A 15015-nucleotide genomic window follows, 5' to 3' on the forward strand; every position below is an offset into this window, starting at 1 on the left:
TAATTTAGAGTTATAAATGATAAAAAAAAACATTAAATTACATACTATTTATTTGTTTTGATATGCATTACTATTTAATTATACATACAAGGTCAAGGCATCAATTTATTTACTTAGTCTTATCTTTAAAAATGTATTTAGATTAATTACAAAATGAAGAATTTTCAATTATGTTTAAAAAGACACATAGTGTTTTTATGAGTAAAATCATAATAAGCGTAATTTTCAGGTACTATGTTAAATATTACAAAAATGATACAAATATTGCAGTATATATATTAACTGATTTCTACTTTTATTCATCTTCTTTTACTAGACCTCTCCCCACGTTTAGGGGTGGGTTCAGGCTCAGCCGCCCCGCGCCTTGAACCTTTCCTAGTGCTCTCAACCTCTTCCTCTTGCTTGCGAGATGATCCTTTCCTAGATTTTTCTTCAGTTTTCGAGGATTTTTCATCATTTCTACGGGAGGATTTTCGCGCATTTTCTCCGTCATCTTCGTCAAGACGACGAGAGCTTTTACGCTGAGGTTTCTCGGGGCTATCTTCTTCCTCTGCCGTGGTGGCATCGTCGGTTGATTCGGCTGATTTGTCAGCACGTCTGGATCCCTTTCTTGGCTTGACAGGACTATCCTCTTGGTCACTTTCTTCGACAACCTTCTAAAAAAAACTTTTTATCATGTTCAAGTAAAAAATGACAAAATTTTTGTAGGTTTTTTATATAGAAGTTAAAATTACAATAACAGCTAATATTTTAATCGTAGAATACTGTTCAGTATCTGAATTAACCAAATAAAAAATCATTGAGGAAAACATGTAGGTACCTATTGTTTTTCTTGTTTTTTTTTCATAGAAGTAACTTTTATATAGGTATTTGTAGTTAGAAAAGGAATTAAAACTATTCTGTAATATAAACTACCATTTGAAAAGTTTAAGAGCCAAAGAGTTTAATTTTTTACGAACTTTTGTTCATTTATGTAAAAAAATTCTAACCTTGTCTTTCTTACGAGAGGACCTATCCTGTTTCTCTGGGCTTGATTCCGGCTCTTCTTGTTCCTGCGAGGTGTTAACTTGCCGAGAGGACCTCCTGGTGTCTCTGGTAGGTTCCTCCTCCCCATCCTCTTCAACTTCTTGTTCACTGTCTTCACTCTCATCATCGCTGTTATCATCCTCCTTCTTACCCTTCTTTTTCCCGCCCTTTTTGCCCTCCCTGGCCTCTCTAGCCCTGCGATCAGCTGTATCATCCTCTACACCCTTAGCTCTGGCCTCCTCAACCTAAATTTTTATTTCATATCAGCTAATACCAACAACGAAATGACAAACACGAAACCTATACATGAGTTGCAGCTGTCGTTGGGAGCAACATACAGTAGAATTGACTACCTTTTAATCTGCCCCCCCCCCCCTAAACATCATTTTAGATTTATTTCGTTTCTTTTAATTCATAACAGGTAGGAAGTTATTTATTTTAAAAACGTTTATATGTTTATTAGTTTAAATTGTATTTTATAAAAAAAAAGTTTTCAGGAAAACTGATAAAAAATAATAGATTAAAAATATTAATAATTATGATACATACGCCTGTTTATATGCTAACGAATTACCCTGATATCCCAATGAATTATTGTTCTACCTAGTGAAAGAGACTGTATTATACCTAGTCAATATCAAAGCTTGATGTTTAAGAACTTAATGACTTTGACCAAACGTTCAGACAACTTAAATACGACAGGTGTCCTAGGTTAGATCACTCGCATCAATGACAAGTCATACCTTGGCTTCAAGTTCCTCCATCATTTGTTTGAATGCCTCCCTGTTACCCACGCCTGCAGCTCCAGGGGCTCCTCTCCCCACACCCTTCTTCATGCCCCCGAAAATAACCTAAAACATTTAATAGTTATATATCGCATCGTATCATAGACAACTTTCCGCGGATAGAAAAATAAAAATTTATAAGATTATTTGCAGAATTTTATTTTACTATTCGTAGAAAATTGTCTGTAATATGGTACCTATAATATATAATTTTTCAGTATTGAGCCGGTTTTAATCCAACTTTTATTAACCGGTTTCGAAGTCATATTGGAAAATGATTTATATGTAAAGTTAAGAGGTATTTTTAAAACAAATCGGCTGTTAAATTTTTTTTTGATAAATGCGCTCGTCTATGGTTCTGAAATTGTGGATTTGGTTACAACCAAGTAGAACTGTCAGGTTACATTCATTTAATAGAAATAAAGTATAAGAATAAAATAATTAGATCACATACATCATAGGTACCTATAGAAATATACATCTTATATCAGGATATCAAAAACATTCTCCACATCCTATAACTGATTCTCATCCTTATTACAGTCAACAAAAACAATAAATTCACAAGAAATCTTTTTTACCTGGAAGCTTTCGTAGACCTGATCCTCATGGAGCTTATCTCCCCAGCAGTTGAAGTTCTCCGACAATTTCTTAAAGGATTTGTCACTGTAGGGGAAGAGAGACAGACAGAATGATATGTCACGCCATTGACGTTTGGTTCTCGTTGCACGGAATCTAAATAAAAGGAAGATTAATAAAAATTTGTAAAATTATTGTAATTCATTGAATTGACAGATCAAAAAATTTCTAACATTTAATTTTAATACCTAGTATTTTAGAACTTTAAAGCCTGAAATATAAACTAAAAAAGTTTTAAAGATTTTTAATCAATATAATAGATTTGAAATCTGCATAAAAATTTAGGGATTTTTTATAAAATTCGTTTTTTATACCTATAATTCTTTCTTTAAAGGCGCAAATACGATTTAAGTTAATAAATTTTGACCAATAGGATAGCTGGATTGGAAACTACCTACGCTCTAATTGGTTGAATGATGTACGTCACTTAAGCTTCTCCAATCAGAGCGCAGATAGTTTTCAATCCACCAATCACAGATCTCAAAATTATTTAACTTAATTTGTATTTGCGCCTTTAAATAAAGAATTATATAAAAAACTAATTTTATAAAAAATCCTTAAAATCTTATGCAGATTTCAAATCTATTATATTGATTAAAAATCTTTAAAACTTTTATAGTCTACTGAAATGTGTTTATCTATGTTTTAAATTTTTCAAAGAAGATTATGGAGGGGATATTATCTTCTTATTGGCTACACCAATCTGCCGCAAAAAAATACCTATCTTCCTATAAAATACACAGGATGGTTGTCTGTCTGGGTGTTTTCTTTCCTAACTAAAATATAAAGTGAGGAATCGAATCATTCCCCACCCCAATCTTTTCTGTGTGTCCCTAAATGACCCTTGGGCCCAGGGCGTAGCCACCAGGTAAGGATAAAAAGTTCTTTTGAGATACATTGATAGGTATATAAACATCCTGACATCCTATCTTTTCAACAATATAATCATAAAAAACATACCTGTGACACAGCTTTTCAACCAGAGATTCCAGCAGTTTGTCCTTCTCAATGAGCCCAATGATATACTTCATGACGGTCCTGAAATCATCCTCCTTGACGCCCACCTCAGGGTCGGACAGACGGGACACAATGTCCGGCATCACGTTGTACAAGGTGTTGCCCTTCTTGGCCAGCTCGGAGAAGAAGAGCTTAGCCCTGGCGGAGATCTTGTCCTCCTTGTCCACAATGCAGAAGGCAATGTCACTGATTTGTCCTTTAACCTAGATGTATCAAATATAAATAATCGTTATAATTGGCAAATTATTCGCAAATAAACAAAGTTCCAATTAACTTGTGATTCCGACCCTAGACTCAGAGGTGCATTTGAGTTATCCATTCATTTTTTTTAGAGGGGAGGGGGTTATATTTTTCTTGATGTTATATCTCTAAGGGAGGTTAATGTAACCTGTTCCATATTCCACTTCACACCCCCGCCAAATAACGGACCAAAAAAAAACAATCGAATCCTGAGTTATGATCGGTCTAACTATTTGCAAGATCCTTCCAGACATTTATGAAACACACACTCACACATATTTCTCTTACTACTTGATATATGATACCGGAATATTATAATTTCAGGGGTGCATATTCTGCAAGGGATTCCGGGTTGGAGGGGGAGGGGATAAGTAATTAAAAGTATGAAGGGAATTTTTAAAAATTAAAAATAAAGTATAGGTACTGAAAACACCAGCAGATAGGTAATATTATACAAAAAAAAATTAAAATCGGACCAAAAAACCCCAAAGATATGGGGAAATATTCGAAAAATTAAATCAGCAAAGGCTACTTGTCCTTTCATCCCTTAGAATGATTTAATTTTAACTAGAAAGGAAAAAAATATATATTTTTTGCAGAAGGGGAAAAACATAAATCTTGTGCAGAATATACGCTACTGTTATATTATATACTAGCAGCTTCGCCCCTAGCCTCTAGAGGCTTTTCCCCAAGAGGTTTGATCAACCTAATTTTTCGTATTTTAGATTTAAAAAGAAAAAGTAAAAAAAATATTTTTTTTTTGGGGGGGGGGGTATTTTTCATTTTTTGGGGGGGTTGGGGGTCCCACCCCCCAAGAAAATAGCTTAAAACCATCACAGGACCAGTAGGTATATTCCCTGAAGAGTAGAACCCAATCGGTTCAGTGGTTACTGAGATCTTAAGCTTCAGACGGACAGACAGACGGACAGACAGACATCGTTCTACTTTGTATTATAGATTTCATACCTTGATCATATCGTTGAAAATGAGGTGGGTGAGGATGGTGAGGGTGTTGTAGCGCACCTTGTACGAGTTGTCGTGAAGACGGGCGTACATCTTAGGGGTCCACGGCTCTACGTTGTTAGGAAACCTAGATAAAATTTTAAGAATATTAAATAACACTCCAGATTAGCAATTTTTAACGTCTTTTTTGTCTTAAAATGTCATCAAATTAAATTAAGGTAATTTCATCAAACTTTTGGATAGTCAAAAGTAATCATTGTTACCATCAAAGAAAATATGTAAAAGTACCTAGTAATATATTTATACATATCAGTAATTTCGACGGGCATGAATTATTTCTATTTTTTAAAATTCTTCCTTGATTTTTCGCTGTTCAACAATAATAGCTTTCATTAGCGATTTAAGTGAAAAGCGTAGCTACTCTAAAACTAAGTTAAACAAGTCATACCTGACAGAAAGATCACCGAGAGCAATGATAAGATTGGCCCTGATGGTGGGTTCCTTCTCCTTCTCCAGCATGGTGAAGATGAGACGGAGATGCTTGTTGGCAAACTCGGAGGACATTAGCATAAACTTGCACAAGGCCAGGCCAGCCGCACAACGCGTATCCTTAATACAAATAAACATTTAATAGGACCATTTCTTCCTGACAAAATGCCTGCTGAGCACTGAAAACCCCACCACCCCACCCTTTTTAATAAAATTGAAATTAAGTGTCAAAAAACGTTAATACAAAAATCTGAATTCATTAGGACATGCATACGGCCTATTTAAATGCAACGCAAATAATAATTGGACCCAAGGAAGGGAGGGTACAATAGACTGTAAATTTCATTGCTACCTAAAGCTTTAGAACCAAGTTATCTTATACAGATGGTAGCTCAAAAAGTTTGGGTACTTTAATTGAATTTTGGTTTGGTGGGTACAGACTAGCATTGTCCAAACTTTTATACCAATATTCTTACTCTACAGAACGGGTGAATTTGTTTATCATCATTGGAAATTTAATTTAGCGTCCTTTGTCTTATCCCATAAGATCCTTAGTTTGAACTAAGTACAAAGCTTTGGTAAAAAAATTAAAAAGAAGTTACAAAATGTTGAAAATCTTTCTGAATTTATTTGCACTTTTATGATAAGACATTTATAAGTAATTTTTATACTTTTTAATTTATAAGAAACTCTTATATCTACTAAACTATGTTGACTCACCTTATCCGGGAACTTCGAAGGATTGCTGCAGATGGCAACAAGCAGGGGCTCGAACTGTGCCAGAAGTGCATCCCCAGTTAAAATCTCTTGTTCAGTAACCTAATAAAAAGAATTTCAATACAATGACCAAAAAACATGAATGGTGCCTATTTCTTCGTATTATAGGTTGGTAACTTAATATAAAACCAATAAAATATAATAAGCTGCAATTTCAATTTGGAAATTATAGATCATCTATTTTGCTTAGGTAATTAGTTTATTATACCTTGTGAATAAATTCGGCTTCGGCGTCATCCGCCTCTGCACCAACAATCCCCATATCATCCTCTTCCGCGTTTCCGTTGGCCCCGCCCATTGGCGTGCTCAAAGCTGTGGCGCGCATCATCGACTGCCGCTTCTTCTTTTTCTCCTCCGCCTTCTTCTTTTCTTTCTCCGCCTTAACCTCGCGCAAATAATTCCTACGCTTCAGCTCAGTATAAACATTAACATCCAGGTAGTTCAGTTGGTTCAGACAAACCTCGCCCACCAGGAAGCAGAGGTGGCGAATTGTATGCGCCGCCACTTTGCCCTCGCCCATCTCGGGCAGAGAGCCGTTGATGTCGCTGACAATCCTGCGAATGATGGACTCCATCAGTTGGTTGGGACACTCACCCAGCTGGTAGATCACTCGGATGGCAGATCTGGCCATGGGCATGTAGTCGTTGTTGGACGCGTTGGTCAGCCCAGTCACGAGTAGATCCTCCAGCCTGGTGAAGAGTATGTGTTCAGGTTTGAACTTTGGCGGCGCGTCCGAGTCATCCTGCTTCAGCTTGGAGGGAACTATTTTGAGAATAGCGTTGCAGGATTGTTGCGCAAGTAAATAGTCATCCTTAGTTTTTTCACTTAGTCCATGGTCAATAATAACCTATAATAATGAATACAGTTAGCTTCCATTTTATTATAGATAAAATAATAAACAAAATCAAACAGCCATATGAATTATGCTGCGTATCTTATACAATGTTTAGTTTATGTATCTAGAGAAAAGAATAGGGTACGCACATTAAGTAGAGGGTCAAAAAAATCCGCATAAATCTACCCAAATTACCAATGATGCATTATATGAACGGATATATATATATATATTCGCTTTTTGCATTATATCTAATGATTCTAGGAATCCATATTAAAAATTCAAGTGAATTTCATTTATAATTTTGTTTCTAAAAAAAGTCCAAAACCATATTTTTTAAAATGGACTTACGGATTTTCTTATATTGATTAATGAGTTACACACTTTTGAATTGTACCCAAATGTTACAGGAATTTGTATCCCTAGAGAAATCAGAAGGACTGACCATGTAAGTAGAAAAGCTTCACTTTTAAAAATTTTGTTAAAAATACCTGAACATTAGCAGTTATGATAGAAACTTCACTGCAAGCACACATTCTCAACAGGATAATAGCAGACCTAGCCCCCTCTGGTGTACTATCAGGCAAAACTCCAGTAAAATGCTCCCACAGAACAGTGAACAATGGCTTGCCAAGATCCTTAGAGGCAACAAGTTCCCCAATAAGCTTCTCAAGACTTGTCATCTCACCAACAGTTGATATCTTAACCAAAGCAATCAGATTTTTGGCCACAGTCAAGGCAGCTTGACGAGGGTTGGTGGATTCAATATTGACATACAATCTTTTATAGGCTGCAACTACAGCATCTCTAACATTAGATTCTGATGACCAGATGAGAGCCAGCATTTTTCTAACTCCAAGCATAGCGTTCACCAATCCAAACTCAAATGCACTGACGAAGAAATCAATAGCTTCTAGAATATCAGTTGCTTGTTTTGAGCCCAGCAGTTGGGCGACTACAGGCAAGCTTTCCTGAATAATCTTGCTGAATTTGACACAATCATTCAGATACTGAACTAATAACTTTTGCTTTGTTATCTCTTCTTTTTGCTGGGATTCCCTGGCTTCCTTTTCTGCATCACCTTCACCATCAACCTCCATGTTTTCTTCCTCCGGTTTTTCGATAGCAGCTTCTGCTTCCTCAAGTTTGTCCAACTTTCTTTGTTCCTCCAGCAGGCTTCCTTCAAGATCCTCAGTTTGAAGCTTGGCGGCAAACGGGTTGCCTTGCAGCAGAGCTGTAAGCAGCTGGACGGCAGCCTTGCGGACGTTTGAAGACTTGTCTTGTAGCCTACCGGCTACCATGCCCAGTAATTGATGCTGGCGAGCAAGGGGAATACATTTGTTCACGCATAGTTTGCTCCAGATCGATAGCACTGCTGACCTACAAAAAGTTAGGCTATTATATGTCAGGTATAAAATAAATGGGCTACCAAATTATGAATACGTTATACACATACAGGGATATAAAGGAATAAGACAATGCAATCGCCGATAAATTGATGTAGATCCATAATTATAAAACACAAAATTACCCCTTCTGCAGATTACAATTTGTTTTTGAAACGTTTAGATACTCAACTTATTGAACCAACTATTCTAAATTCAATAAAAGTCCCCAAAGTTGTTAAGCCAATGAATAAGAAAACATAATTGAAAAACTTTCGGGACTAGTGTAACTTTATATGTACACATTTAGAGATATTAAAATGATTATACCTGACGTAAGAGTTTGTGTCATGGATATGATTCTCGAGACAATCAAGAAAGTTGTCTCTGTCTTCTCTGTCACCATCTGTCATATCCTCTCTTGTTAGCACCTAGAAAAAATTATAGTAGTTGTTTACGCATTGTATTATAGACAGATGTCCGCGCATATCAAAATTAAAAATTAAATTAGCTGTAATTTTTATAAGATGAAACAGCTAACGGCAATTCTAAAAATCAATGTTATTATTATTTTTACCTTACTAACAATCTCTCCAAAGATACCAAGAACACATTTTCTCATTGAGTAATGAGTGTCACCATCTAGATGGCATGTGAGCAGCGACACACAGGGAATTATTTGTTCAGGACACTTCTCTGCCATCTCATACATGAACTGGGAGTAGTGGCGGGTTGAGGAGGTGTCTCGGGACAGGTCCTAAATAAGTTTATGAGATCATAAGAAGCAATAATCCAGGGGTGTATTATATTCTACACAAGATTAATTTTTCCCCAGCAGCAAAAATATTTCAATATTTTAGGTTCTCTTTGTTTTAATAAGGGGGGGGGGGGGGGGGCGTAATGACATTTATTCGTAATCCGTGAGCAAAATGGTCTAAATATTTAGCTAGACCATTCAAACTTGGTATATAAGCCTAGTTCTATAGGTATTACATCTAAATGGCAAAAAAATTCAAAAATTTTTATTTTAAGGATAGGTTAGGTAAGAAAAACTCTGCGGAAATGGGGTTTTTAGGCTTTTTTTGGTCTATTTTGATGTGGAAACTTACCTTAAATTGTTTTTTCTTAGGGTTTTAACTTAAATACACTGTATCTATTCATATGGACATTATTTAAGATGATTCAGCAATTCGGGGACCGACCCCAGGGGGCTAGGTGGGTGGCCCGCAGGGGTTAAGTGCCTTTTTCACAATACATATGTTGTGATACATCTAATTATAGGTTTTTTAGGTCAAGAAACTCAAATTCAGAGCTAATATAAGCATTAGATTAATCTGAAGCTAGCCCCATCGGGCTAGGTTGGTGGCCCGCAGGGGTTAAGTGCATTTTTCCAATATATATCTTGTTATATATCAAAATATAGGTTTTTTAGGTCAAGAAACTCAAATTCTAAGCGAAAATTAACATTAGACTAACCTGAAGCTAACCTCCTTGGGCTAGGTTGGTTTTCTGCAGGGCTTAAGAGCATTTACATAACCTAACCTATAAACTTACTTATATTTTAAATGTTTTTTCTTGAATTAAGTTTGTCTATTAATGAGGACTTTATTTAAGATAATCCAGCAAGTCGGGAACCGACCCCAGCGGGTTAGGTAGGTGGCCCGCAGGGGTTAAGTGCATTTTTCCCAATATATATGTTGTGATACATCTAATTTTAAGTTTTTTTTAGGTCAGTTAACTCAAATTTAGAGCTAGAATTAGCATAAGACTAATCTGAAGCTAGCCCCAGCGGGCTAGGTCGGTGGCCCGCAGGGGTTAAATCAGGGTGGGGAAAAACCCAGGGTTTTTTTAAAAAGCCCAGCCAAACCCAACCCAAAAACCCTTAAAAACCCAGGGTTTTAAGGTTTTTTTTTAAAAAACCCTGGGTGGGTTTTTTTGGGTGGGTTTTTTGTATGCCCACCCTGGGTTAAATGCATTATTTTCCAATATATATCTTGTTATATATCAAAATATAGGTTTTTAAGGTCAAGAAACTCAAATTCAGAGCTAAAATAAGCTTTTTCTTACCTGAAGCTAACCCCCGCGGGCTAGGTAGATCTTCTGCAGGGCTTAAGTGCATTTTACCTAACCTAACCTAGAAACTTACCTATTTTTTGTTTTTTTCCTTGAATGAACTGTGTCTATGAATGAGGACATTATTTAAGATGATCCAGCAAGTTGGGGACCTCCTTGGGTCAGCCTCCTGTATGAAGAATCTTTTAAATGATGGCTTTAGGAAATAACACTGTATCTAAGTAAAACCTAGCCCGCCTGGGTCAATCCCCGACTTGCTAGATCATCTTAAATAATGTTCTCATGAACAGTTCATTTAATTAAAAAATCTTCAAAAAGTAAGATTCTTGGTTAGGTTTGGTAAAATGCATTTAAGCCTTGCAGGCAACCCACCTAGCCCGCAGGGGCTAGCTTCAGATTAGTCTGATTCAATTATTAGCTCTAAATTTGAATTTCTGGACCTAAAAAACCTTTAATTTTATGTATGACAGCACATACTTTTTAAAAATGCACTTAACCCCTGCGGGCCACCCACCTAACCTGCTGGGGTCGGTCCCCGACTTGCTTGATCATCTTAAATAATGTTCTCATAAATAGACACAGTTTATTCCAGAAGAAAAACCCTAAAAAACAAGTAAGGTTCCAGTTTAGGATTGGTAAAATGCACTTAAGACTTGCAGGCAACCCACCTAGCCCGCTGGGGCTAGCTTCAGATTAGTCTGATCCTTTTATTAGCTGTAAATTTGAGTTTTTTGACCTAAAAAACCTATATTTTGATGTATGATAACACATACTTTTTCTAAAAAATGCATTTAGCCCCTACGGGCCACCCACCTAGCCCGCTGGGGTCAGTCTTAGACTTGCTTGATCATCTGAAATAAGATCCTCATGAATGGACAGTTTATTTGAGAAACAAAACCTAAAAAAATAATATTAAATGTAAGTTTCTAGGTTAGGTTAGGTAAAATGCACTTAACCCCTGCAGGCCACCCACCTAGCCCGCTGAGGGTAGCTTCAGATTATTCTAATGCTTATTTTAGCTCTGAATTTGAGTTCTTGACCTTAAAAACCTATATTTTGCTATATCACAAGATGTATTTTGGAAAATAATGCACTTAACCCCTGCAGGCCACCGACCTAGCCCGCTGGGGCTAACTTCAAATTAGTCGGTCCTCGACTTGCTGGATCATTTTAAATAAAGTCCTCATTAATAGACACAGTTTATTCAAGAAAAAAACCTGTAAAAATATAAGTAAGTTTCTAGGTTAGGTTAGGTAAATGCTCTTAAGCCCTGCAGAAAACCAACCTAGCCCGGGGGGGTTAGCTTCAGGTTAGTCTAATGGTAATTTTCGCTCAGAATTTGAGTTTCTTGACCTAAAAAACCTATATTTTGATATATAACAAGATATATATTGGAAAAAATGCACTTAACCCCTGCGGGCCACCAACCTAGCCCGCTGGGGTCGGTTCCCGACTTGCTGGATTATCTTAGATAAAGTCATCATTAATAGACAAAGTTTATAAAAAAAAACATGTTAAAATATAAGTAAGTTTCTAGGTTAGGTAAGGTAAATGCTCTTAAGCCCTGCAGAAAACCAACCTAGCCCGGGGGGGTTAGCTTCAGGTTAGTCTAATGCTAATTTTCGCTTAGAATTTGAGTTTCTTAACCTAAAAAAACTATATTTTGATATATAACATGATATATATTGGAAAAAATGCACTTAACCCCTGCGGGCCACCAACCTAGCCCGCTGGGGCTAGCTTCAGATTAGTCTAATGCTTATTTTAGCTCTAAATTTGAGTTCCTTGACCTAAAAAACCTATAATTAGATGTATCACAACATATGTATTGGGAAAAGGGCACTTAACCCCTGCAGGCCACCCACCTAGCCCCCTGGGGTCAGTCCCCGACTTGCTGAATCATCTTAAATAATGTCCATATGAATAGATACAGTGTATTTAAGTTAAAACCCTAAGAAAAAACTATTTAAGTTAAGTGTCCACATCAAAATAGACCAAAAAAAGCCTAAAAACCCCATTTCCGCAGGGTTTTTCTTACCTAACCTAACCTTAAAATAAAAATTTTTAGATTTTTTTGCCATTTAGATGTAATACCTATAGGACTAGGCTTATATACCAAGTTTGAAGGGTCTAGCTAAATTTTAAGACCATTTTGCTCACGGATTACGAATAAATGTCATTACGCCCCCCCCCCCTTTTTTTCCAAATTCCTACATATTTTTCTAGGTTTTTTTCTCCAAGGAGGAAAAAACTGCAAAAAATGAGTTCAGTACTCTTAATTTTTCATTTACGCCCTTTCACAAACTTCTTATTCCCCCCCCCCCCCCCTAACAGGAGATCCATACAAAATATACACCCCTGTGAGATACGAAGCAATATTATAACATTATTACATTAAATTGATTTATAATAAAAATAATTTACTGGATAAAATTGACAAACTACAATATGATATCTATAAAGCTTTCCTGAAAAGAAAAACAATATTTGTCTTGTCATTTCAAAAGACTTAAAATAATGAAATATTAAAAAATATTAAAGATTTTGCATACCTTCATATCAACTCTTGAAATCTCCCTGACAAGTTCCATGACCATTCCAGTGCAGCCGAACTCCTTGACCATGACCTCAGTGGCCTGGCTGAACACAGACACCAGATGCTCGTGCTGTTTCAGCTGCTGGATCATTTGCAGGCAACACGAGTGGGTGTAGTTAAACTTTTTGTTCATTGTTCCTAATACTTGAATAAGGGAGAGGCGGATGTCTTTGCACTTGACCTGGCCCATGGTAGGATTTTCGCAGATTTTAAATAAGGTAAATCCAACCAGGTCCAGGACTTCATCTTCCATAATGGGAGGTTCAAACAGGAGATTCAAGTTGAGCTGAAATAGATTGTATATCATGGACACAATTCTTGGCCGATCAAACTCCCAGTTTCCGACAGTCCCATCATCATCTCGTGTCTTTTTCTTGCCCTTGGCTTTACCGCCCGTCACCGGGTCGAATATACTCTGCTCATTCTCCACTTTTTGTGTGAGCTGACACAACAGGTACAAAATCATTTTCATTTTGTTTAAACTTTCTGTTCTTTCATCCTCGGCTAGATGTTGGCCTGCGTTGCCTAGCAGGACAGACAGCTGATCCACCAGGCTGCCCATTCCTGTCATGGCAATCTCGATGGCCGCCTGTTTCATATCAGTGGTGGCGCCGGTGTTGAACTCTCCCAACAGCGAGAAGATGACATCAAAGCCGCCCTGCAGCACAAAGCTGTCTCCATTCTCGCGCACGCTCACCTTCAGGTCTTGCAGTTGGATCTTCAGGTCACGTGTGTTGTACACATTTTCCACAACGTACTGATTACGTGTCGGAGCCTCAAATAGGTCATCCCTGTGCAAGGGAATGGCAAATACAAAGTCAGACATTTTACTTGTTTTCCTTAATTCTATTAACGATTACATTTATCAGTTTCTGAAAAATATAACAAAATAAATATATAAATAAATTTATATGTTTCCAAATGGGTAGTTGGACGTACGAAATGCATTAAAACATAAATTTGGTGTACTGCATATTTTTTCCTGTTCCATGGTTTCAACTACATTTATAGGGCATAAATCTAAATCAATTTCAATTTTCTACCATTGATGTAGTTCTAAAAATATTAAGTATTAAAAGTTCTTGTGATATATGTAACTTATACATATATACCTAGCTCGCATATTTTAACAAACATGACGACAGATTTTATGTCTAATTGTCTGCTATTCATTGTATAATACAAAATTATATAAGTTTAATTCTAGGTTTACTTGTAACTTATGCTTGAACTAAGTCTTCTAAACTGCACTTTATGCAACTATCCCTTTATAAAAGAATGGTTTACAGTAAAGGGGGAGGCGGATGTGCCACTTTTGAAACAAAAAGTAAAACGTGCATGATCTCAGTCCATAAAAGGGTTACAGCTCTAAAATTAGGCACAGCAGTTGCTTTAGAACAATATGGAACTGTGAAGAAACGGCGGCGGAACCGCCGATCCCACCGAAACCGCTGTTTCCTGCCGAAATTTTGTTAGCTTTTTTTCGCCAAATTAGACAGTTCTCACAATCATCTGAGATGAAATATTTTCTCATAAAAATTTCCCTTATATTTTCACGTGACACTTAAATATTTTAAACATATCAATATTGAAAAAAATTTCAAGTGTAGAATATTACAAGTGTCAAGTGAAAATATAATATAATTTTTTATGAATTCGGCGGGAGCGGCGGTTCCGCCGCCGTTACTTCACAGTTCCATATTGTTCTCCACAAAAGAAACTGCTTTGCCGAATTTTATAGCTGTAACTCTTTTATGGGCTGAGATCATGCCCGTTTTACTTTTAGTTTCAAAAAGTAGCACATCCGCCCCCCCTTTTCGTAGAAAGCAAAGGCTTAAAGTTTGTTTATTTTAAATTTTAGGGTAAAAAACATTCAAAGTATTCAACATTATTAACATCTTAGAGTACATATATAACGTCTTATTTTATAGAATAGGATAAAATTAACTAAATTATGACTATAATCAGAATTTTATTATATGAGAGATCATGCCGGTTTTAACATCGCATTTTTGTATTTGTGGTGATTTTTACTTTTTTGCAGTAATTAAAAATGTTTTCACATGTATAAAAATATAATAAATTTAATTCTCATAAAAATCTATATTTCGAACTAAAAATTTCACATTCAACCTAAAATTAGACATAAAAAGGTGAAAAATGACAGTTGTTGTTGTTTACGTTTAAATC

At 36.3% G+C, this 15015-nt stretch overlaps 1 protein-coding gene across 2 annotated transcripts; it reads right to left on the reverse strand.

Annotated features, from left to right (window-relative positions):
* Positions 1-32: 32 nt before the first annotated feature.
* On the reverse strand, positions 33-13699 carry Cap-D2 (CAP-D2 condensin subunit). 2 transcript variants are annotated; one of them, XM_080163845.1, is made up of 13 exons: positions 12782-13699; positions 8734-8913; positions 8487-8587; positions 7263-8151; positions 6145-6783; positions 5880-5978; positions 5119-5279; positions 4674-4797; positions 3411-3670; positions 2393-2546; positions 1770-1877; positions 990-1271; positions 33-653 (listed from the first exon to the last, which is right to left on the reverse strand). In XM_080163845.1, exons 1-13 carry the CDS (start codon positions 13649-13651, stop codon positions 300-302), a joined length of 4221 nt encoding a protein of 1406 aa, XP_080019971.1. In that variant the 5' UTR covers positions 13652-13699; the 3' UTR covers positions 33-299. The 2 variants fall into 2 exon arrangements, with proteins under 2 accessions (XP_080019971.1, XP_080019970.1); XM_080163844.1 differs by having other exon boundaries at positions 33-656.
* Between the last annotated feature and the right edge of the window lie 1316 nt (positions 13700-15015).

The sequence above is a fragment of the Acartia tonsa genome, chromosome 6, assembly GCF_053477335.1.
Source record: "Acartia tonsa isolate MP-2025a chromosome 6, ASM5347733v1, whole genome shotgun sequence".
NCBI lineage: Eukaryota > Metazoa > Arthropoda > Copepoda > Calanoida > Acartiidae > Acartia > Acartia tonsa.

Bases quoted from the DNA above. Each gene is read 5' to 3' on its own strand.
- Cap-D2 (XM_080163844.1), bottom strand. From the start codon at position 13,651: ATGTCTGACTTTGTATTTGCCATTCCCTTGCACAGGGATGACCTATTT. The intron at 5,979-6,144 runs GTATAATAAACT...TCTTTTTATTAG, and splicing joins AAGCCGAATTTATTCACAAG to GTTACTGAACAAGAGATTTT. The intron at 3,671-4,673 runs GTATGAAATCTA...TGATACATCTAG, and splicing joins TTTTCAACGATATGATCAAG to GTTAAAGGACAAATCAGTGA.